Here is a 25,268-nt window from a genome sequence, read left to right on the forward strand (position 1 = left end):
GCTCGTTTGTATACTCTATAGTAGACCTCACAGTAAAAAGGTTGGTGATATTAGACCTGATAGCATTATGGTAAAAAATTAATATTATGCACAGTTTGGCCATTCATTGTATGACTTGTGGTGGTCATGATGATGGTGGTGGCAGCTGGTGGTGGTGGTAGAGACTGTAGTGGTGGATGAGGCGGTAATGGAGGGTGGTAGTTGTGGCGGTAAGGGTTGTGGTAGTAGTAATTGTGGTGGTGGAGGCATTTGTGAGGGGCGGTGGAATTGATTGTGGTTGTGGTGGTGTGACAATGTTGTAGGGCAGTGGTGACGACAATGATGGTGATGTGGACAAAAGTGGTGGCAAAGGGTGGTAGTTGTGGCGGAAATGGCAGTGATGGTGGTGGTAGTGGCGGTAAGGTGGTGGCGGTAGTGACAGTAATGGTGGTGGCGGCGACAGTGTATGGCGATGGGTGTTGGTGATTGTGGTGGTAATGGCGATGATGGCGGCGGCAATTGCATTGTCAATGGCGCCAGCGCCGATGGTGGCAATGGTGGAGGGTGGTGGTGGATGCGATGATTGTAGTAGTGGATTAAATAGTTTCAGGTATCTTATACGTCACAATATTATCAAATCTTATCCATCATTTATATGTTGAATTAAATTATCCAACATTTTAATGTATTAGAGTAAATTAATAGATAAGCTTATATCATACAATGATAGCACCAAACAATGGATTAACTCATAATTTATTGTATAAACTTATATTATCATGTCTAATACAGCGAACCAAACAATTCCTTAAGAATTTAGAAGAGAAAGCATCAATCTGTGGGTATTAATCATTCAAGTGCAGGGAACTGTCATTGGTCTCAAAAGGTTTAATTAACTTTTTGTTCAAGTCTTTGAATCGAATCACAACTCATAATCATGAGTTAGAAGATCCAAGTCCTCTACCGGACAATCGTCCATAATTTTATTGGGGAATGCTAATGCACACCCACCCTTTTTTTAGAAGGAGTACATTAGCAATATACACCTTTTTCTTTGGACCAAAAATCCAACTTTCACTTTTAAAGTTAAGGTACTTTATAAGGGTACCAAAGTAATTTTGCAATATACACTTTCTCTCCAATTCAGACTGGGTGATAACTCATAAGTAATTTATTACCTATATTTTTTTTTTCAAAAACTACCGTTTTCCTCTCTCCACCTTTATCACTTCATTTCTATTTCTTCTTCATCTTCTGGGTCCTAACGTTTTTGGTGGGAGTTGGGTTTGGGGCCCCCCCTATGGGGCTCCGCGCCCCACTTAAAGTGGGGAAATTACGGAAAAACCCCCTTTAAAAGAATACGGAATATTAAATTTCGTATTTAATACGGAATATAAAGTTCCGTATTATATTACTATGTAATCGACAGGGGTTTTTTCAAAACTCATTTCAGCGCTCCAAACCCATTTCCCAACCCTTGCTCTGCAATCTTCGAGACCGACGCTCTCCTTGCTTCAATCATCATCTGGACAGGGTACCATCGTCTCCATCATCAACCCCATTCTCCCCATTCATTGCATTGAACCTAGAGGTAAGTAAGTTTGGATTTCAACTTGAATTCACCATTTAACTTGAAATTATGGAATCTTTCAACCCTAGGATAGTCGATTTATGCTTAAGTAGATGTTAGGTTGGCTGAAATTGTATAAATTGGTCTTTGGGGCGAGTTCCAATCATGTAATGTCGTTAATGGAGTTCTGGTTCGATACGGAACATAATATTCCGTATTCAATATGAAACTTAATGTTCCGTATAGGATATGAAACTTAATGTTCCGTATGGGATATGAAACTTAATGTTCCGTATTTGGTGTCTGTTTAGAGTTATAAACTTAATTTATAAAATGTTTTTATAAAACTTAATATAATTAGCTTAGTTTATTTATAAAACCTAATCTAATTAGCTTAGTTAATTTATAAAATGTTTTTAAACTTATAATTAACATCGTGAATTATTTAGTGATTTTATTTAGAGATTTAATTGAGAAATTTAGTAATTGAGCGAGTATAATTTATTCAGTGAATTTATTTAGAAAATGTTTGCTCTGAATATAGAGTGAGAATGAAGAACAGAAAGAGGTCTCGAGCTAGTGAGGATGCGGGCCTATAGAGGATAGACACCGGCGATTACATGCTTCTAGCCGGCGCGGCGATCATGCTGCGACCTCTCAGGCGGTTGAGGCTTCAGCTCCAGCTCCAGTTGATTCTATGCAGTCGCCCATGGTAGAGGCTTCAGCTCCAGCTCCAGTTGAGCCTACTGATCCAGTTCCTACTCCGCCGTCTCCCATGGTTGAGGTATCTCGCCATGAGTCACCAGGCGAGGAGTCATCAGGCGAGTCGTCATCCGGCGATGAGTCATCCGGCGATGAGTCATCCGACGAGGAGTCATCCGGCGAGGAGGGGTCATATGACGAGGATAGTATTCCTCCTCCTGATGTTGATGCTGATGTCGTGCCAGAGGCACAGGGTGGCGAGGAGGACCTGATCCAGAGGTTGCCGCCGTTTCCGGGGGGGCCTGTTGATCTGTCGCTTCTCACGCATTATGCTGATCACAAGGCTCCCTGGACGTGGCATGCACTCCTACGCACAGATGAGCGGTATGTAGACCGTCGACACTTGAGGGTGGCCACAGCTGGGGGGAAGGTTTGGAACCTTGCTTGTGATGGTGATTCAGACAGTCACAGGAGGGTTCGAGAGTTGATTGAGCAGACGGGTCTTCATCAGCTACCCTGGTGCAGCTACTCGGAGACAGATGCAGGCCTCATTTTGGCCCTTGTGGAGCGATGGCATGAGGAGACTAGTAGCTTCCACATGCCGTTTGGGGAGATGACCATCACCCTGGACGACGTGTCGGCTCTTCTCCATCTCCCCATGGGGTCGAGGTTCTATACGCCTGGGAGGGGGGAGAGGGACGAGTGTGCAGCGCTATGTGCTGAGTTGATGGGAGGATCTGTTGCTCGTTATCATGCTGAGTTTGATAAGAACAGGAGCCAGACTATTCGCTTTGGGGTCTTGCAGACCCTATATGATGCTGCGTTGGAGGGTATGTCTTAATTATTACTTGATTAAATAGTATCTATTATTATTGTATTGTTATAAACTGTTAACTCAATTCATTTCATTGTAGAGCACCGATATGAGGACGCTGCACGGATTTGGCTGGTGAACCAGCTAGGCGCGACGCTCTTTGCTAGCAAGAGCGGTGGATACCACACGACCGTCTACTGGATAGGTATGTTGCAGGATCTCGGTCGAGTGTCCGAGTACGCGTGGGGCGCGATTGCGCTCGCTACGTTGTACGACCAGCTTGATCGAGCGTCTAGGAGGGGGACGGCCCAGATGGGAGGTTTCAGCTCACTCTTGCTAGGATGGGCCTACGAGTACCTTTCCGATCGCGTCATTATCCGGAGGGCGGATCCGGAGTACTCGCAGGCCCAGCCTAGGGCGCGGCGGTGGGTTACGTCCCGGGTCGGGCATGCAGGCATCGATGAGAGGCGAGTCATGCTCGATGAGCTGACGGTGGATGACATTATATGGACCCCATTTGAGGACCATCGGGCTCATCGACCACGGGATCAGAGGGCCATGTATTCTGGCTACATCCGGACGCCATTTGGCTGGTTGTTCGACGACATCTACCAGAGAGGGTTCTGCGCCAGTTTGGCTACATCCAGGATGTCCCTCGACACCCCTCCGAGATCCAGACGACTGGGTCCCTTGCTGAGACCGCAGATGCTGCCTATGCTGATTTTGTGCCGCACCTGCGCCCTCAGGGGATCCCTGCTACTCATTCGGGAGAGGCTGTGGAGGAGTACATGAGGTGGTATGGCGGTGTGTCCCATCGATTCATCATCCCTGATGATAGGAGGGAGGAGTTCAGTGCTGTGGTAAGTTTGAATTTTATTTTTCATGCAATTGTGATTTTTTGTTCATGATATTTTATTTGTACACTCACATTTATGTACATTATTTTTGCAGACGGTTGTGCGTCGGGCCGTGGACTTGTTGGAGCAGTCACTGGAGGTGCCAGATGCTCTTGCAGTTGGCACGCATGCCCGATCCCTCACTGAGAGGGCGCTGGATCTATCCAGCGCATTCATCGGTACCCAGGGAGTAGCCTTTGCTGCTGTCCGAGGAGCTAGAGCTGCAGGAGGCAGAGGTCGTGGAGGTAGAGCGCGTGGAGGCAGAGCCCGTGGAGGCAGAGCCCGTGGAGAGGGTGCACCTGCAGAGGGCGCTCGTGGAGGCAGAGCTCGTGGACCTAGAGGTCGGAGGGGTGGCGATAGGGGTGGCGGTAGGGGTCGGGGCGAGTGACTGTATATTTGTATATTTTTTTGTGTACTTTTATATTATGACATGTGACGACATTGTATGGACTCTTTTTATATTAACCACGCTTTCTATTTCCACCTATTATGTTTAGACTCTTATAATGAAAAATAATCTGTATAACTACACCGTGAATAATGAAAGGCAAGATAAGTAACATAAGGCCCATCAATATACCAATGACCATTAAATTACTATTATTAAAAGCAGCAATGAACAACATAAGGGCAAGGCCCATCAGATTAATATTACAAAGCGTTTACAAATGAATATTACACAAAGTGTGGTGTCAGTCTGTGGTGATGTCTGCATAGCTTTGGTGACTAAGAGGAACACCAAAAGTAACAAGCCAAGCTTCGAATTCTGATGTGAACCTGTGTAAATGTGTAACATATGGGACGCACCAGCTTACTGATATAGGATCAACATACCGTTCCCACTGGAGAGCAATTGGCGGCATAGAATGTCCAAGAGTTAGATGGAGCTACATTATAGAGAATAACAATAAAATTAGATAACTTACAAATACAACAAATTAATTCACAAACTGGATATTAGTGTACGCAATAAAAAAATACCTGTACAAAGTGATTTATCACATGACCAATAGCTATAACACGATGTACAGGAGGTGGACCTTCTCCTCTTAGTGGAAGGTATGACCAACAACCCTGAGAAGAGATGGATATGAAAACCACTTGGAACCTGGTTGCTACAAGGTATCCCATCTCTGGCAGTTGCATCCATTTATCCTCGGTAGCCGGATGACCAGGAGGAAGAGTGAGTCGAGAATGTAAGACATTAACCACATGTCTGGACCACATTTCATCATACAATCCTCTGTGTCGTTCAAGTTCGTCTATCAACGCTTCCCTAACACATGACCAACCTTCCTCACCTGATGGTAGTCCCAGTAATGCAGCAATGGCTCTATAGCCACAGTTACCATCGTCCTCAACATTCTGAACTGTGTGTATATATGGGTGGAAAAAGGATGGAAAATGACCCATGAAATAACTTGTATCAGACTTCTTCACACGCTTCTTCTTCTTTGGTGGTTGCGAAGCCTTCTTTGCCTCTTTGATCTCCCTATCAACATGCTCAAAACCTGAAGGATCACGAGTCAAGGATCCTATTGCTTTAACCTTGGGTGGTTTTCTTTCGTTCGCCTTAAGAGTGCGCTTGGACCTTATCTGAACCTCAGGAGTACAAAGTGAACTGCTTTCAGGACAATAGATAGCTTGAAGCTTCCTCCTTATCATACTCTGCCCTCCAGTATCCAAAGAACTGAAATAATGTGTCAATGCCTCAACTTCTGGTTGCATATCTCCATGGTTCATGCCGCAAATATGGTTGCAGATAGTATCTGCAACAGGTTCAGGTACATGCTCCCAACTCAGTCTCTTCCAGAATGGATGAATTGCCTCATATGGAATTCTTTCATAACCTGTAAGTTCACAAAAGTGTCACTTTTAATAACAAATAGAATTAATTGACAAGAGAGTGGTTGACCGGTGACCTGCAAGTTCACAACCGCAAGGCAGTCCATGAGTCTCTCTCAACAAGCAATCGCATTGGCCGTAGGACTTCATTCTTATATGTTCAGCATCAAGGAGCTGCAGGCATTTGTTTGACACAAATCCTCTAATATTTGTGTAAAATGGGCACATGAAAATGTGATCAATTCTGTGAATACTGCGCTCAAACGATGCTAATATTTCAGTATGTCGATTACATGTCAAACTATGCGACGCATCCCAAGAAGTGGCTAGGTCACCCTTGCAATCCCGCAACATCTTCTTCAAACTGGCATGTGCACCCTCAGCCCTGCAAACAACAAACAGATATCTTATTAACTCTCCAATGTAAACAATCTATCAAATGAAAAACATATAACAAGGCATAAATTAAGCTCATATAATTTTTGTACCTGTTACTTGTTGTTGTTCCAAAGTGCATCACATGATTTGTCCATGCCTTGGCAAATTTTTCCTTGTGGACCAACCATGTAGTAGAACAATAGGAGGTAAAGTTGCTGTATTTGTCCTTGCACATATTAAACAATTGCATCCATTGAACTTCAAATTCTTCAACTGTTGCAGCATCCACCACCTCTCCCCACTTCCTCATAACCAATTCAGCAAAATCATCTGTACCAACATAGAGTTTGCACTTTGCCAAAACACACTTGTTGATGTGCCACAAGCATAATAAATGGCTGGTGTTGGGAAGGCTTTGCTTAGCAGCACTCAATAAGGCAAGATCCCTGTCAGTAACAATCACCTTAGGCAACATGGCTTGATCAGCTAATAGAGACTTCATACACTCCAGTGCCCAAACGTAGTCATCTGTGCCCTCATTAACAATGTAGCAAAAGGCTATGGAGTATGTCTTAGCTGTGGAAGTCAGTCCAACAATCTCAAGCAATGAAATTTTATATTTGTTTGTCTTGTATGTGCAATCCATAATCACTACATATGGAAATGTGTTGAACAGTTTGATAGCATTTGGATGAGCCCAAAATACATCCCTAATGACTTCCGATCCAGGCTCATGTCTTTCAAAGTGGACGTACTTGTCACCGTCCAACTTCTTCAACAAGTGTTGCATTTCTGTCAATGACCCGCGGAGGGATTTTCTTAACCTCTTGCAAGCACCATAAATCTGAGATATGGTAGTCAAGTTTAAAGGATTGTTTTCCTTCAAAGTCAACAGCATCTTTCTCGGTGGAACCCAACTCTTTGACATTTTTTCCACTTGCTCCTTCTCTTCGGAATTTAGACGACCAACAAAATTGTGGCCAAGTAGTGACCTAGCTGGTTCATGGTTGTGTGTACCTTCCATCACCTTTAGCCGCCAATCTCTATCTATGCCATTTTTCATAGGTCGTCCTTTTAGTCTAAAAGGACATTCTGTCTTTTGTGTTCTCGTTCCTTCAACAAGGTCAGGGTCTCTGTAGGGAACATACTTACCATGCTTCTCGCACCCCAACATGACATAAGTTTTTCTGCTTCCATTCCCACCGCTATCTGACTTTGTGATCAACACAACATATCCATTTTCAATCGCAATTTCATGAACCCAATTGATAAGATCATCACGGGTAGGGAAAATCTGTTCAATGATGCATACCCAACACACAAACAAGGCATAAACAAGGGTGATCAAGACATAATAAGAATTGATATATTACACTTTCAAAACAATGCAAAAATCTGTTCAAAGAATACCTGATCAGTTGTAAATAAATGCGAGACATCTATACTTATACACGGGAGTACAAATGCTGGTGGTGGCACCTCTTCAGGTTGCGCATTGTTCAATCCAACTTCAATCAATTGGGATTCATGAAATAAAAATGATTCTGTCATCCCTGGAAGAGAATACGGAACTTTATTATCCATATTGAATACGGAACTTTATAATTCGTATTGAATACGGAAATTTATAATTCGTATTGAATACGGTATATTAATTTTCGTATAGACTCCGAAACTTTATATTCCGTATTTTAACACATCTCAGAATTCAGAAAATCATCATTCTAACTACTTAATCTACTTAATCTAACTACTTAATCTAACAACTTCAACTACTTAAACTAACAACACTTACCTCAAATGCTATCTTTTTGCATCCAATGGTGGAGAGCTTGCCAATGAAGGAGTTGGTGGTGGTGGTAGGAAGAATGGAAGTGAGGATGAAAGTGAGGTAGGAGAGGGTGAGAGAGAGGGTGGTCTGGAGGCATTGAGGGGGTTAAGGGGGCTGGTGAGGGGTTGGTGACGGAGGAGTAATGGTGGAGGGGTTGGTGGAGGGAGGAGTAATGGTGGAAAAGGTGATGACTGTCAGAGTTATAATACGGAATTTTAACTTCCGTATTCTATTTTATTGAATACGGAAGTTTAAGTTCCGTAGGGCATTTATGGGTTAAAAAAAAAGAGGTGGGGCGCGGAGCCCCATAGGGGGGCCCAAACCCAACTCCCGTTTTTGGTCCGTGCAGCTCAAGCTGAAGAGCAGCTCTGGCTCCTCCAAGACTCCTTTCTTTAGATCGAAAATCTAGCCTCTGCCAATGGTTTATTCGGAGTGTTCCACCACTGCTTTATTTGGATATACCCACCCAGTTATAATCACAGAACTTCTCAACCACCCCTAAATTATAGAAACTGGTATCGAAATCTCCAGCTTGATTTCACCAATTTCACTTTTTTTTTCTCAACATACATCCACCTTTCATTCAACAAATTGTTTTATTTTATCAAACATACCCACACACATATTAGGTAAGAAGAAAAAGGAAGAAGTGAAGATGTGTGAGGAAGAGAGCAGCGATGCAAGAGGTTCAGAGAAAGAGAAAAAGAGAAAGGGGAGAAGATAATAAATGAGCTAAGAGAAATAAAGAAGTTTAAAATTAAAATAGTAATAAAATTACATATATACCCGTAACTAGAATTGTTTTAAAGATAAGAGAATTGGATATTTTGGTCTAAAAGAAAAGGTATTCAATGCTAAGTTACTTCTTTATAAAAGGTGCTCTTATGAAATTATTTTGGTACCCTTATAAAGTAACTTAACTTTAAAGCTGAAAGTTGAGTTTTTTGTCTAAAGAAAAAGGTGTATGTTGCTAAGCACTCCTTTTAAAAAAAGAGTGGGTGTGCATTAGCATTCCCCAATATTATTTGTTTAAGTTTAGAAAAAGTCATGCCCCTTCAAAGTACAATAACAATATTTTTCCCAGAATCTACAAAGCTAACAATCAATCGCTATCTGAAGAAGAATCGCTATCTGAAGAAGAACCACCTCCTCTGTAACCATCTGAACCACCTCTGTAACTATATGAACCACCTCTGTTGAAAGAATTATTCCTAAAACGAGGATTCTCATTAAAACCCCGGTTCTCGTTTTTAGGAGGTGGTGGTGGTTCAGAAATTACTCTCAATGGCCTTCCCTCAAGTTCCTATAAATTTTCAAAGATTTATTCCTTAGATGTGATAAACAAAATGGTCAAAGGCATACATAACAAAAGTACATAACAGATAAACAAATATATTTATATTTGACATCATATATAAACTCAATCTAAATACCTATGCAAGCCAATTTCACTAAATGGTTCATTATCTAAAACAAAATAAAAATTGAAATTCTGAAAACAAATTACCCTTATCACTAACCAAATTATGATAAACTTACATAGTTATTGAACTGCTGAGCAGCTGCGTCAGCTTCAGCAGCAGAAGACATAGTCACAAAAGCAAATCCCATACTATCTCCAGTCATTTTATCATAATTCATCTGCAAAAAACACCACCAACATCATCACAAACAGAAACACAGTATTCAAAATTGTGGCAAGCCCAAGTTAAATTGATGACAACCCATTTCAATTCTCCCAAAAGGGTATCAAATTAACGCATCAAAAACCAAACTTGGTAATTACCTCAACTTCTTCAACGTTTCCAGCGTCTTGGAAGAGCTCAGCGAGCTGGGCACCGTCGACGCTGAAAGGAAGGCTTCCGACGAAGACATTGTGGTCAGGGGCGAAGGAGCGGGTTTCTACATCGTCGCTGAAGGTGTCCTCTTCCCGGTCGAACTCGGAGGAGACGGCAACAGGGGTACGAAGCGAGACGGCGACAGTGACAGCGTTGAAGGAAGAAACACTGCGGAAATGGAAATGGATTTGAAGTTAGGGTTGAGACAGAATGATGAAGAGAAACGTTGGGAAGAACCAAGAGGTTGTCGAGTTTGGAGAATTGGAAGAGCTAGGGAAGTTGCAGAGGTAGTAGACATGGCTAAGGTTGAGGAAAATGGAAAACAAGGGTTTGGAAAAACGAAGGAGTGTGATTTATAATACGGTGGTTTCCCTGTGATGGTCCCTAATGTGGATCACTTTTAAAATGGTCTAATTTTAAACCACTTTTTTTAACTTGCTATAATAGGTCAATACATCTTTTTTTAAAGAAATTTAATATATAACAAATTTTTAAAAATACTTTTTCTTTAAAAAAATAATGTGTTGACCTGCTATACCCAGTCAAAGTAGATGGTGTAAAATTACACCACCTAAAATTGGTGCATATTAGGTTCACCCTTCCATGATACCCACAATGTGTACCTGAATGATGTGGCCAATAAATAATTTACATGTTCATTTTTTATTTATATTTTTGTTTTTTGTTCTTAAAAATGGAGGGGTTGAATGGTAAATATAAAGAATTGAGGGAGTTAAAAAAAATTAAATATTTATTATGTTATAGTCCTAATATTTTATCATAATTTGGTTAAGTGCTATGTTAACCCAGAAATCCTTCATCTTCTTCAATTTTTTCAGAATGTTCTGCTTCTGCAAAGACAACAAATTCTTCATCTTTTAACTCTGCACCCTTCTCACCTATTTCAATGCTTTACCTCTCAAAAACACCAATTTTCACTTTTAGGGTTCTATTCAACTCTTTCCCTAACAAATCTGGAACATAAAATTCACACCTTTTTCTTCAACCATATCAAAGGTTTCAGAAGAAAAAGATGGATCTGAAAATGAAACACCGAAAATCTCCATTGATCCCTTTCACACCAGCAGGGCCCCGAAGTCGTTCCTGGGTCGGGTCGAGATGGTGTTCAAGGCCTGACGCTGTTCGCGAGGCGGTGAAGGCGTGCGCATCAACGATCTGAAGCCATCAAAGCTGGAGGAGGAAACAATTGGGAAAGACGCAGATCTGAGACGGACAGAAGCTATCACTGCATGGTGGGAAGGGAAAATGTGTGAGCGAAGAGTGGTGGGAAGAGTTGGACGGTGGGTATATATGAATGGAAGATGGTAGTGTTAGCGTTTGTTGATTTTGGAATACAATATTGAAAACAAAAGAAAAAGGAAAGGGATGAAAGAGAAAAAACGGAGAATGACGGGGTGAATCACCAAGCGGGTTACTAAACAAAGAATCAACATGGACTAATTTTTAGTGGCTCTCCTCTCGGGAAAAATTTCGAGCATGACCGATATGAAGCCATGCTTCGCTTACACATTTAAAGAAGTTTTTGAATTAAATAATCCACTATTTTAACGTATAAGAGTAAGTTGGTGGATAAGCTTATACAATACAATGTTATCACCAAACAATAGATTAACTCATAATGTATTGTATAAGCTTATACTATCATGCATAATACCGCGTACCAAATGATCCCTTAAGAATTTAGAAGAGAAAGTGTCAAACTATGGGTATTAATCATTCAAGTGAAGGGAAACGTCATTGATCTCAAAAGGTTTATTTAACTTTTTATTAAAGTCTTTGAATTGAATCTCAACTCATAATCATGAGTTTCAAGTTCCAAGTTTTCTACTGGACAATCGTCCAAAACTTGATTTGTTTAAGTTTAGAAAAAGTCTGACCCCTTCAAAGTACAAGAATAATCTTCTTCCCATAACCCCCAAAGCTAACAATCAATTAGTGTTAGAAAATTTTCATTTTTTGAAAAGCAAAATCCACATTGCTTCATTGTCTCACCAATAATTAAATAATCATTTTTCTGATTTCAACTCGCTTAAATAAACATATAAAACATAATATAATTTCAAATTCAAGTGGCCTGAACCAAACCATATTCAAAGCAGAGTAAAAGAATGTGAATCAACTTTAACAAAAGATGAAATGTTATTAAGAACAAAACATCAAGTTTGCATACAAATGAAGATTGAAACCCCTAAGATTAACTAAGAAGTTTAGAAACCCATGGAATTGGGTGAAAACTTAGAAAATAAAAAAGAAAGCAACTGAACCTAAGCTAAGAAAATAAGGATTACAAAAAATTAAATAGCAAATCATAATTCTATGGTATTTATAAAAAAACTCCAGCTCCAAGTTCGTGCTTTTCTGCCCTGCTTCTGCTTGCTTTCAAGTCCAAACCTTATAGGAGTAAGTGGCCTAGTGTTGAGATGACCTAATAATGCGTAGTAGCGTCAGTCAACTTAATCCCAGTACGAGAACCTCCTAATGGACAAATCATCACTCGGGCTATCCAATAAAGATGTAGCCTTTTGAGTTACTTTGGTGTAGCTTCAAACAGAGTCCAATTTTGAGTTTTGTAGCTCAAAATATGGTCGTTTTAGTCCAGATTGTTCAGAATTGCAATATTCCAGTGCCAGCAAGTCTGCACATGGATTTTGATCAAGTTAGAGACAAATAAAGTTGTAGATCTCAACATGAGAGATATGATATTAAATGAGGGTACACATAGAATAAAATGAGATAAAATTTTAGATTTCTAAAACAAAAAAAGTTTTTGAATGAAGGCAGCAACAAGTATTAAAAAAAAAACAAATAGTTTTGAAAACTTCTAATGCTACAAAATGAAGGAACAAATTAAAACTATATGAAGAAAATTAATAACTACAAATAAAAAACATAGAAGAAAAAAAAAAAGAAATTGAAAGAAGATAATAGTGGTGTGGGAAAAGTGACGTCCAACAAACTATATACAGGTTACCAACGTCTTTGGTCGTTGCTATTTGCTAATGTTGTCAGTAACCTATAAAAAGGTCAATTTATTGATGATCCGCCTGTAAATGGATGATGCGAAAAATGCATCTCTTGATCGAGTTGCCAACGAACAAAACCTTCATAAAAGGACGGTGATTTTATTGACGGATTTGCTTGTCTGTAAATACTGTGGGTAAAATTTAAAGTCACATGTTGCCGCCATTTACGTTTCTCGCCAACCATTCTCCACTTATCGATGATTTTAGCCGCCAGTATGTTTTTTCCCATACAACTGGCGTTACTGATGGTTGAGTGTCGGTAATCAGTGAAAGACACGATTACGAATGTTGGTAATAAGCCATCAGCAAATGCTAGTATTCTTGTGGTGAAAATCATAAAAGAAGCCCCAATAGGATGCGCAAATACAGGAGATGTCTTCACAATTTGCAAGCTTGTCACAAAAGCTTGCGATGTTGACAGTCACATGTGAAAGTGGTGTTGTTGTTGTCGTTGGTCTTCATCCTATTGTTGCTTATACTCCTAGGCATGTTGCTACATCTGCAACTCATGGTTCTAATCCTCCATTTCGTACTTATGAACGTGACGATGATGAATAGTTCATTACATATTTTATTTTGGGTTAAATATGCTTTTAGTCCCTGAACTATAGCGAGATTTTGGTATTCGTCCTTTTATTAAAATTTCAATGGTTTTCATCCTTTAACTTAATAAACCGTTTGATTTTCATCCTTTGACCATTTTGACTTCTAATGTGTGCTGCCAGCGTGTAGGTAATTGATGATGTGTCAGTTATTTAGCCGGTTTTAAATTTTTTTAATTACACGTGGAATAAAAAGGGACTAAAATTAAAAAAATTAAAAATTCATCACAACTTATCATCTTCACCATGTTCATCATCTCCACATTTTTTTTCTTTCAGAAATCCTTAAAATCAAACAACAAACCCGAGAAATTAGAAACCCAAATAATGCTCCACACAATCTGATCCCAACATGAATACAACAACTTTAACACCTATAATTCATTAACCCAGCAAAAAGAGATCATCCAAAGCAAGGTAACATCGTTAGATGAACATTCATAACACACAAAATGCTCCAATTTCTTTGCTTCCTCAATAGTCATGCCCACACAAGCAGGACGGTACAATCCCTTATCTAAAGCCGCTCTTGAATGTGCTAATTTCCCCCACCCACGACCCACAACTTGCCAGATCCCTTTTCGTGTTGTTGAGGCTCAAATCCATCAATTTATACTCAGGTCTATCAATTTCTACTCCGCTCTTTCAGATCCCCCAATTCTACTCCTACCATTTCAGATCCATCAATTTCTAAGCCACACCAACACCTAATCAAGCAACCTCGACCCACCGTCATCGCTGAAAAGCTTGACCTCGACTTTCACTTCATCATCGAGAAGCAGATCTAACAAGGAGTGTCACGCGTGAGTTCTCTGACCACCACCATGTCGCTGTCGCTCCAAATGCGGAGCCTTCTCCTAGACGAGCTTGACCGCAAGCACTCTCTCTCGGCTGGAAGAAGGTTCTTGATCTTTCTGTATGGTTCTCCATCTCTCTGTATTAAACCTTGTTCTGGCTTTGATGAAGATGAAGATTTGTTGCTGATGTTTTTTTCCCTTCATCTGCTAATCGATTTGGGGGAACGACAAGTTCATCTCCTTTTATGTTCTTCTGTCTTTGTTCGTCGTTCCGGCAACCGAGACGCTGACTTTTTAGCCAGGGGCCTCCTCTTTTTAGGTTTGGATATAGGAGGGACCTCCAGGTCTTGATGCGTTTGTAACCTCTAATGCTTTGGCTTACATGCCTACTTGATTTATGAGATTCATGTTTCTTTCAAAAAAAAATGTTCTTTTGTCAATTGATTGGGTGTGTGGTTTGATTTTCTCGATTTTTGGAAAAAACATGGTAAAGTTAGGATGATTGGGACTGAATTTCTACTCATTTCTAACACCCATGAAGAACCCATCTCAGGATAAAATAAAAATTGTACTAATCCAAGGTGGAATTAAAAATAAATGAAAACCCGCTAAATAACTGACACATAACTAATTATCTACACGTTGGCGGCACACATCAGCGGTCACAATGGCCAAAGGATGAAAATCAAACGGTTTATTAAGTTAAAGGATGGAAACCATCAAAATTTTAATATAGGGATGGATAACAAAATCTTGCTATAGTTCAGGGACCAAAAACTTATTCAATTCATTCAGGCATTGTCGGGAATGTACTGACAACAATAATGTACCGATAATGTTCTAAAGGAAGTGTTGGGAATAATTACCAATAAAACCAGTACTGAGGTAGTTCTTCCATAAAAAAGTATAGTTACCGAGATTTTTTTAGTTTGTTGATAATGGTGTGTTTCTCATAGCGATTTCATTAGTTAAAAGAAAATTTTCAATGTGGTAAATACAAAATTGTATTACTTCCTATTTTACTTCTTCTGTCCGGGTATATATGTAACTTTTTTAGAGTTTGTTTTGTCCCTAAATATAAGTCATTTTACAATATCAAGGAAGCATTTAATATATTTTTTTCTCCAAAATTACCCTCATATTTAATATGAAATAGGTAGAGGATTTTTGAAAAAAATATTAACTTAGAGAGAGAAATTCATGGGTAATCTATGAAAGCTAAGAGCATCTACATCCATCATACTCACTAAAACATCTACATTTCATTTTTTATAATTTCTCATAATGTCATATCATCTACACCACTTTACTAACTTTTTGCTACAACCAAACATCTCTTAAAAGTTTCTATAGTGGATCTCACCATCAACATAACATTTGTATATTTTATTATTTATCTCCATTTTAATTACTAATTATATTAATTGTAAGTGCTTGTAATAAATACAAGCTCACTTTTCAAATCTAGTATAGAGTATCTATTCTCACATACACTCTTTGGTCACTATTATAAGCAAAAGTTAACTTTTTAGATTCATTCAATAAATGATGTATGTGACCATTTTAATGACCACATACATCATTTATTGAATGAATCTAAAAAGCTAACTTTTGCTTATAATAGTGACCGGATGATGTACTCATCTTTGCCATGTTGGAATTAAAAATGTACTCCATTGGTAATAGATAATCATATGAGTATGCATTTAACATTAGATACTATCATTGGAGATGCTCTAATTAAATTTTTTACAATTTTATTGTAACTAACTACTTTTCTTAATTTTAGACAATTAGGTAAAAATGACTTATAAATGAGGACGAAGAAAATATTTATTATAACCAAATGAAGTGTTTATTTTAGTCATTTTTATAAGAACCAAATTGAAACTTGTGCAATATTAATTATTTTTTGACACTTGCTTTTAATAATTATGAACTACTAAAATGTGTAGTTCATTAATTATATTCTCTCTCATCTCACTCATCAAAGCTAATTACACTTTTCTATGCCATTTATACACACTTCATCGGTTTCAATAAAAGCGTACAGAAAGAGAAGAAACATGTGTATTAAGAAATACAATTAACTAGTTATTATACATGTGCGTTGCACGGGTTTAATTGCAATATTTTTTAACAATATATAAAAATTATTAAAGTTTAAATAAATTAAAATTAAAATATTTTTTAATTATAAATATAAAAAATTTGTGGTAAGACATTTCAATAAATATTATAATAGTTCTTTTTGTATAAATAATTAATATTACTCAAATTTAATTATTAGCATAGAAATAATTTTAACAATTACAAAATATATTTATTTAATAATATGAAAAATTATTAACTTAATTTGAAATATTTAAATTACGTAAAAAATGTTAATTAATAAGTATTTAATGTCATGAAATAAGTTTTAATATCATTTTTTATACTTTTATATGGAAAGTCATTTGTTGTGACATGTCATAACCAAGAAGAATAATTGTTTCGAAAAAAAAGAAATATAAATTCATTTTAAATTTTTGAATTACAATAAGTGATAACTTAAATACCCTTTTGACAAAAAAATAGCCTAAAATATTATCTTGTGAATTTAATTTTTTTTCAACTTATTTGGTTTGCAAATGTTTTCTCACAGTCGATAGCCAGGAGACTATCCTTTGAGACTCTACGTTCACGTTAAGTGGATAGGCAAGGCTTCTCACAACAAACATTTATTCAACTTTGGTCAGTATTATTTTTCTCTATTATGCTTCATCGAGTAATTTTTACTAATATATCATAGATTAAAAATGTGTTTAAATATTTTTTTCAATAATGCACATATATGTTATAGTTAAAAATAAATACATTTTTACGGCATTTTTCAATTTTAAAATATTTTATACATATTATTTATTATTAAATAAGTTTAATTTTTTAATATTTGTCAAATACAAAACTGAAGATAATTTCAGTGTTTTTTTTTTAAGTCAATTTTAAGTTGATGAATGTTGTTATTTAAATGTAAGTAGTTGAATATTTTTTTACAGTAGAATTTTTTTCATTTTTTAATTATTTTTAATATATTATTTCAAAGAAAATTTATTATTTCTTAATGTATTTTAATACAAAGGTATGAGAGTTATATGGTCTAATGTCAAACTCAAGTCTCCTTTACATATAAATTTAAATTTTAAAAATTTAAAACTATTTTATCTAAATTATTTGTTAAAAACTATTATTTTCCTATTGAATTTAATTTTAATATTTGTGAAATACAAAACTCAAGTAAATTTTAAGTTTATGAATGTTGTTATTTAATGTAAGTAGTTGAATGGTTTTTTAAATTTAAATGTTATTATTGTTGAATATATTTATTACAAAGTTTTTTTTTTGTTTGGATGCTTTTAATACAATGCAACACTTGAGTTTTACTTATGTATTTAATGCTAAAACTCAAGTGTGCTTTACATATATATATATATAGATATTGTTAACTCATAAAAAATATTATTTGTTTTTCTAGTTTGCCCTTTAAAGTGCATTTTTATATCTCCTCATTTATTGTTCTCATAGAGACATTATATGGAAAAACATCATAATACAACCTTAAAATTCTAAATGGACAATTATTATAACACAAATAATTTTGTTCCAAATAGACACTTATATATTGAACAAAAAATAATATAATCATGGTAATTTTGTAAATCAATATCAATATATATTAGAAAAGAAGAACTTCTATAAAACTGATTTACTGATGTGGCAGCTCCTGGTTCAATCTCATAAGAAAAATTTCACGTGTCAATTTGTCAGATAGAAAATTCCACGTGTCAATTTGTTAGAATTTTCATAATAGTTTATTATTAGTCTTATTTCATTGAGATATAGTTTAGATTTGTTTCTCTATTTTAGATTAGTATCTATTTAAATAGATATAATATCTATTTAAATAGAGATAGGTTTAGATAGAGTTAGTTTCTTTTTATCTCTTTGTTAGACTAATAATAAAATAAATCTTAACAGATATTCAACAGAGTCCTTATATGTCTTTGGCTTCTTTGCATTTTTAGGAATTTTGGGTTAGATAACATTTGTGATTTTTTCTGTACACATATGCATGTAGTTTTGTTGTTTAATCAACAGTGATATAATTCTCTGTGATAGTGTCATCTAAAGTTGCATACTTCAGTTTGTTATTGATGACCCTATTTTATTAATTATAACATCGTATTGAATTTTTTTAATAAAATATATACAAATTGAATAATTCTAAATAGTTAGTGTATATTTTTTTTAAAAAAAATTGTATATTGGAAAACACAAAAAGTCGTTTGAATTAATTTTTTGAATAGGTAACTAGATTTAAATTTAAGGCATTTATAAAAAAAGCACATGCTGACCAAAAATATGAAGAAAAATACAACAAGTTATCTAAGCCCGTAAGTAACAAAAAAAAAAAACAAGTTGTTCAGCTTGTGAAAAACACACCACCAGTCCACCAACACCTTTCATAAGTTCTAAACCCTAAAGTTGCATGTTCCCTTTAGAGTATTAATTAATTTTTATCGTATTTTTATTGAATTTTTGAATTTTTATTTAATTCAGGATTTTATGAGTGTTTATTGTGATTTGCTAGATTTTGGTAGTTTTTATCTATCTTTAATTAGTACATTTTTAAATTTTAGATTTGATTAGGATTTAGATTGTTTATTTCTTGATTTTATCTTGAGTCTTTTATTTTATTTTTTATTTATTTTGAGAGTATTAATTAATTTTTATGGTGTCTTTATTGAATTTTTGGATTTTATTTAATTCATGATTATATTAGTTTTTATTATGATTCGCTAGATTTTGATAGTTTTTATCTATCTTTAAATAGTACCTTTTTAAATTTTAGATTTGATTAGGATTTAGGTTGTTTATTTTTTTGATTTTTTCTTAATTTGTCTTATTTTTATTTAATGTCAATTCCAGGAAAATAGAGCTAATCTGGTGCTGAGAGTCCACATAGCTACCATGGACACGCAAAGACTTCATGGTTGCTAGGTGAATTTGGCAGAGTTTCTCATTAGCTGCGGACTGCGGTTGTTTCTATATTGTTTCCATTTATCACCTAAGAGAAGTGTGTTTACTTAAATTTTCAAACTCATGTAAGGATGGAACAGAAGGGGAAATTAATCAGGGACTATTAGGTTAGTTAGATGTTATTATAGTAGTTACTTAGTACTAGGACGAGATGAGCTATAAATAGAGGGAAATCAAATTAGAAGGACGCATTATGTTGCATTATATCTCTCTCATTAAGTATGTCCTTTAGTATTTGAAAATTTTGCTAAAGTATTGAACATGTCTTAAGCACAAGAGAAAGTTCTTCGTGCAACGCACGGATAAAAAGTAATTATTTGAACTCATAGGTCGAAATCTAATTCCTATGAGTTGTAAATAAAATATCAATATAATTTTATTATTTTTTTCATAACTTTTTGAAAGTTTTAAAAAGAAATAAATATAAAGGCATGATAATTTGATGATTAAAATGTGTCGTGCGAAAATTAGAAAACATTAATACATATGTAGTGTATTTTTGTTTAATTTAAACTATAGAAGTAAGAATTTTCACAGGGATGAACATTTTACATGAAAATTAATGTAAAATTAATAGAAAAATAAATTTTAATAAGATGTCATTATTTTACAATGTAACTTCATATTAAACATGTTCTACATAAAAATATACTATATTTTTATTTTATTTTGTTCAATTTACAGGGCAAACAGTTCATACGGAAAGAACATTTTAGCATGGAAATGCTTTAATGTCAAATATAATAAGAAAATAACATTTCATATATGAGGCTCATTCCCTTGGCTCGACTTGATTCCCAAGCGGGTTTTAGTTTTTGGGGTGTTTTGAACTCACAGCCTTACCTTGAGAGAGGTGTTCTCTTTTTAATTCATTCAATATACATAAAAATTATGTGAGATTTCACGAGATCTATGGTATTTCGTTTGTGTTGTGGAGTTGTTTTATTAAACAGTTATCTTTGTTAGTTTCTTAATTCCACCAGGTAAGAATGTCAACAAATAGTGTTTTTAGCATGTCAAATTTGTAAAAACCAAGGTATTGATCTATGCCTCAAACACAAGAGCAAATTTCACCGTAAAAACACTAGAAAGATAGTAAGAAAAGTACGAGGAATAAAAAATATTAATACATATGTACTATAAAATTACGGCCTAAATTTATTAGTGCTAACAAATTCGAGTTACGAAATCTCACGGGGAGGAACATTTTATATGAAAAATGAAAATTTGTACAAGTTAAAAAAAAATTCATTTTTCTATAACTTAAGTGTATTTTTAATAACTTAAACAATAATTATATATTTATGTATTGTTTCATATCTAAAACACAAAAGCATTACCCTTTATGCAACACGAGTATACATCTTCACAAACAAAATTCAGTTATACCTCACATATGCAAAACTTAAAGCTTTTGGCTTATTAACTTCTGTGTTTTTCAAAAACCTTATATTAGTTAATTCAGTGTATGCTTACAAAACACTAAAATTGAGTGTCTGAATTTGTGCTCTTTAAATATCTAAATCTTTATTATGATTGTTCTTATATTTTTAGCATCTTAAATCTATATCTATATACTTTATAAAAGAACAACGTTATCCAAAAGAATTAGACACGTGGCATTCCAAGATGCACTCTCATCCCACCCCCTTCACTGGCTGACAAGTGTCACAACCACATAAATTATCACAAATTTATTAATTGCATTGATTTTCCTATAATTTGGTTTGGTTGTCCCCCATTAAATGTGATTTTCAAAATCATTTCCTATAAATCAACCTTCTTATTGCTGATTTCATCACATATTCAAAATGTGTTTTTGCCATCCTTTTTCTGCAAGTATGAAGTTTCAACCTTTTTATATCAAAAGATATTTTTTTCGCACTTTCTATTCAATTGACCAATTACATCTAATTTGGCTCCATTAACTAATACTGAGTTGTTATCTTTATCAATTATAGTTGATATTGCCAACAAAATGTATTGAAAGTTGTTAAGGAGGAGAAAGAAGCTTTTGAAAGTTGTCAAGAAGGAGAAGATATGATGAATAGAAAATGATGATAAATTTGTTATCCAAGTAAAACAAGAATAAAGATTTGTTAAGGAGGATAAATAAGTTTTCCGTTCATGGTTCTCATATTTGTTATCCAAGTAGAACAAGAATAAAGATTGATGATAAATCATCATCTCTCTTTTGCTACTGCTTTTTACATTTCAAGTTAGTTTTGACATTTATTTTTGTTTTTGATACCAACAAACGGAAAGTGTTTGGATTTATGTTTTGCATATTAGTTTTCAAGGTTTATTAATAAATTACGGTTTATATTTACAATTGCTTCTTTTACGATTATATGTTATTATTTTAGATTGATTCAAATCTTTCATTCTACCTATGTTTACTGTTTTCCCTATAATGAACGAGTCTCTGTTTTGAAATGCAAGATATATATTGAGGTTGTAATTTTATATACTTACAAACATTTTTTTATTAATTTCCATCATTTCAGAGCATCAGCTACATATATTATTAAATTACATAACTTGCATGTGTGGAAAATCGATGAATAAAGCTGATGGTTTGGCATCATTTCTTTGATTTAAAAGAATTTCCATTTTCAGAATGGAAAAAAACATTTCAAAAAATTAATTACTTATTAAATTCAAAAGCTATCTATTTAAGGAAATTACTATTTGAAATTAATTTTTAATTTCCTTCAATTTCCTTACATAAACAACTTAACTATAGTAATTTGTAGTCAACTCAAAAGATCTAATAAATGCTATATGAAATAAAAGTTGTATTCGTTTTCTTTTTAAAAACATCATTTATAACATTTAATTAATTTTAATGCAGTAATTATTTTTTTTCCAGTCAATTATTGCTATAATCGTTTTTTAAACCAAATTTAAAATAATTAATTAAATTTTAATTCATTGATTATTTATTTTAGGAAATTAATATTCAAAATTAATTCATTAATTCCTTCAATTTCCTTATATAAATTAATTAATGACGTGAATAAGCGCAAATATGTTTTGAAATAATTTCCTTTTTTTAAAATAAAAAAAAAGTTTAAAATAATTAATTACTTATTAAATTCATTAGCTATCTATTTAAGAAAATTATTATTTGAAATTAATTATTTATTTCTTCAAATTCCTTATATAAACCACTTAATTATATTAATTTGTATTTGCACTCATAAAACACATTAAATGCTATATTCGTTTTTTTTATAACCCCATTTAAAATCATTTATTACATTTTAATGCATTGACAATTTGTTTAAGGAAATTATTATTCGAAATTCATTGATTAATTCCTTCAAATTTCTTATGTAAATAAAATAATGACATGAATCGCGTTTTATTTGATTTAAAATAATTTCTATTTTTAGAATGGAAAAAACATTTAAAAAAATGAATTACTTATTAAATTAAAACCTATCTATTTAAGGAAATTACTATTTGAAAGTTGTAAGGACTAGGTTTCTCATTATTTAATAATTATATATATATATAGTTGACCATTTTTTTATAATATATATATATATATATATATATTTATTTCACTAGTGCACTTGCGCACATAAATCCTTTAAGTGACTACTAGAGTTATATTATACATCAACATCAGAGTTACATACGTCTACCAAAACGTAACCCTTACTACGAAGACTTACATACGTACAACACTCAGGCTAGGTTGTTAGGCTATTTTACAAGGTTAGCTTCTACAGCACATACTCATAGGTTGGGTTATGCTATTATACAAAGCTACTAGGGTAACAGTCACATTTATGCAGCTACATTATACATAGGTAGTAGAGTTTATGATAGTACAAGTCAAGGGTCAAAGGTGTACGTTGGCAGATGGTGGAGAAATAGATCCGCTCACAGAAATAGGGGTGGTGGTAATGGTGGCGGATCCATATAAACACCTGGTGGCATGACAAAAGAAATCATGGCAGGAAGAGTCAGCGGATAGTATGGTAGCTCCATATCAGGTCTGGTGAAGTTGATTCCCACTATTCCATAAAACAAAAATTGAGGATTTATTTCATTATAATCTCATACCCCTTCTATGTAGTCAAAGTCTAAGTGCACTCTGGTGATCGGAACGTCCATCCTTAAAAAAACAGTGTAAGGGTGAGATAAATATACAAGAGATTAATCAGAATTTAGAAAAGAATATTTTACCTTAACGCAATAAATTAAATTATTAGGTAAGTTTAAATTTTACAAGTTATAATTTAACTATGCTATGAGATGCATGATGTGTATGCAAGAAATTTACCTCCGTCCTACTCCAGAATATGTAGTGTACAATGTGTCCCATACCACACTGTGCACTACTAATACTGGACTTCATCTCTTCCATCTTCAAACTAATGCATGCAATGCATGTGGGCCCAATCACACAAATTTAGGAAGCTTAAGTCACACATCATAATATATCAAACATCAAAGAACAATCTCGTTCCGAAAATTTAGCATCGGAACACATCATCAATTTATATCATTCCAAATATCAAATAATAATATCGTTCCGGAATTCAACATCGGAACCCACTAATATCAAATAAGCTTCCTTACCAATAGACTCCTTCAATGATGCATGCTCAATTTTAGTCCTCCTTATTACTTCAATGTTTGTACAAAACATGACTTATCATCATATATATCAAGTTCTCTTAGATTTAACAGTTTTTTTTTCTTTTTCTTCTACACCTTTTACGTATTGGCAGTGTTATTATAATTTTAAAAAGGATATCCCTTTCTAAATGAAGTTTCTACTTTTCAATTTGTTATCAAATTATTAGTTACGTAACAGTGTTACTACTATGACTCAAAATAAAAGTTGTTTGAATCAAATTTATTATGTTTTCTTTTTCTGAAATCATCATCCTACACGGCACATGGTGGTAATTTAATCTTGTTTGTTAAGTGACAAATGTAACATCAAGTATATTAAAATTTAAATCATACAAGTCCTACCAGAAACTATAATCCCAGAATCGTTCAAATTAAGTTTTATTCCTTAAAATTTAATATACATTTTTATTACTCACATTCTTATTAACTACTTGAAATTTATCCCTTTTTACCTCTCAAAAATCTTGGGCATGACTTGAATATCCCCTTAAAGCCTCCTCTCCTTGGTGCTTCACTACAAGTGAATTTGCTAACTTAGATTATCTAACTTTATTAAGAGTATGAAGACTAGTGAAGGTGTGTGTGTTTGAGAAGAAGAGTGGATTGAAGTGTGTGTGGTGTGGAGAAGTGAAGAGGGAAGAGCTATTTATACTTGAGTCCCCTAGGAATGGATGGCTATGATTTAATCTTCATGTGGCACACTTGGAGGGCTAGGATTGCATCGTGGGATGGATGATCAAGATGAAGCCAACAAAGGGCACACTTGGATGGTCAAGATTAATTTCTAGAATCATGTAGAAAATTTTAAGAATGAAGGGCCATGATTTGGCCATCAAAATGGCCACTTGGATGGCCAAGATTGAGCACAATAATCATGTGCTAAAAAAGAAACTAATAAACTATTCCTATTTATTATTATTATTATTATATATATATATATATTTTTAATCCTTACGTATAACTTTAGTTCTAGTTTTTTTTTTATTTTTTTTATTTTATATATATATATATATGCTTATTAATCTTACTAGTGTAAAAATATTTTTCTAATCTAAGTAGCAAAATGTGGAATGTTACATTACTCCCACCCTTTTAGGAATTTCACCCCTGAAATTCTACTTACCTAATTAAATAGGTCTGGATAAGATTTCTTCATGCTGCTTTCCAATTCCCGAGTGGCATCCGCTGTTCCAGCTTCACCCCAAATAACTTTCACTAGTGGTACTTGTCGCCCTCT

At 34.6% G+C, this 25,268-nt stretch overlaps 3 protein-coding genes across 4 annotated transcripts; 1 reads left to right on the forward strand and 2 right to left on the reverse strand.

Annotated features, from left to right (window-relative positions):
• Positions 1-2,109: 2,109 nt before the first annotated feature.
• On the forward strand, positions 2,110-4,340 carry LOC130718655 (protein MAIN-LIKE 1-like). Its single transcript, XM_057569278.1, has 3 exons — positions 2,110-3,081; positions 3,166-3,925; positions 4,017-4,340. Exons 1-2 carry the CDS (start codon positions 2,247-2,249, stop codon positions 3,855-3,857), a joined length of 1,527 nt encoding a protein of 508 aa, XP_057425261.1. The 5' UTR covers positions 2,110-2,246; the 3' UTR covers positions 3,858-3,925; positions 4,017-4,340.
• Positions 4,341-4,536: 196 nt separating this feature from the next.
• On the reverse strand, positions 4,537-9,820 carry LOC130718679 (PKS-NRPS hybrid synthetase cheA-like). Of its 2 annotated transcripts, XM_057569301.1 has the most exons (7): positions 9,802-9,820; positions 9,555-9,656; positions 7,595-7,737; positions 6,295-7,478; positions 5,884-6,191; positions 4,943-5,811; positions 4,537-4,848 (listed from the first exon to the last, which is right to left on the reverse strand). In XM_057569301.1, exons 3-7 carry the CDS (start codon positions 7,733-7,735, stop codon positions 4,654-4,656), a joined length of 2,697 nt encoding a protein of 898 aa, XP_057425284.1. In that variant the 5' UTR covers positions 7,736-7,737; positions 9,555-9,656; positions 9,802-9,820; the 3' UTR covers positions 4,537-4,653. The 2 variants fall into 2 exon arrangements, with proteins under 2 accessions (XP_057425284.1, XP_057425285.1); XM_057569302.1 differs by lacking the exons at positions 9,555-9,656; positions 9,802-9,820 and adding an exon at positions 7,980-9,100.
• Positions 9,118-10,920, reverse strand: LOC130719091 (29 kDa ribonucleoprotein, chloroplastic-like). The gene is made up of 4 exons (XM_057569734.1): positions 10,835-10,920; positions 9,802-10,021; positions 9,555-9,656; positions 9,118-9,318 (listed from the first exon to the last, which is right to left on the reverse strand). Exons 1-4 carry the CDS (start codon positions 10,918-10,920, stop codon positions 9,118-9,120), a joined length of 609 nt encoding a protein of 202 aa, XP_057425717.1.
• Positions 10,921-25,268: the final 14,348 nt, after the last annotated feature.

Source organism: Lotus japonicus, chromosome 5 (genome assembly GCF_012489685.1).
Source record: "Lotus japonicus ecotype B-129 chromosome 5, LjGifu_v1.2".
Lineage (NCBI taxonomy): Eukaryota > Viridiplantae > Streptophyta > Magnoliopsida > Fabales > Fabaceae > Lotus > Lotus japonicus.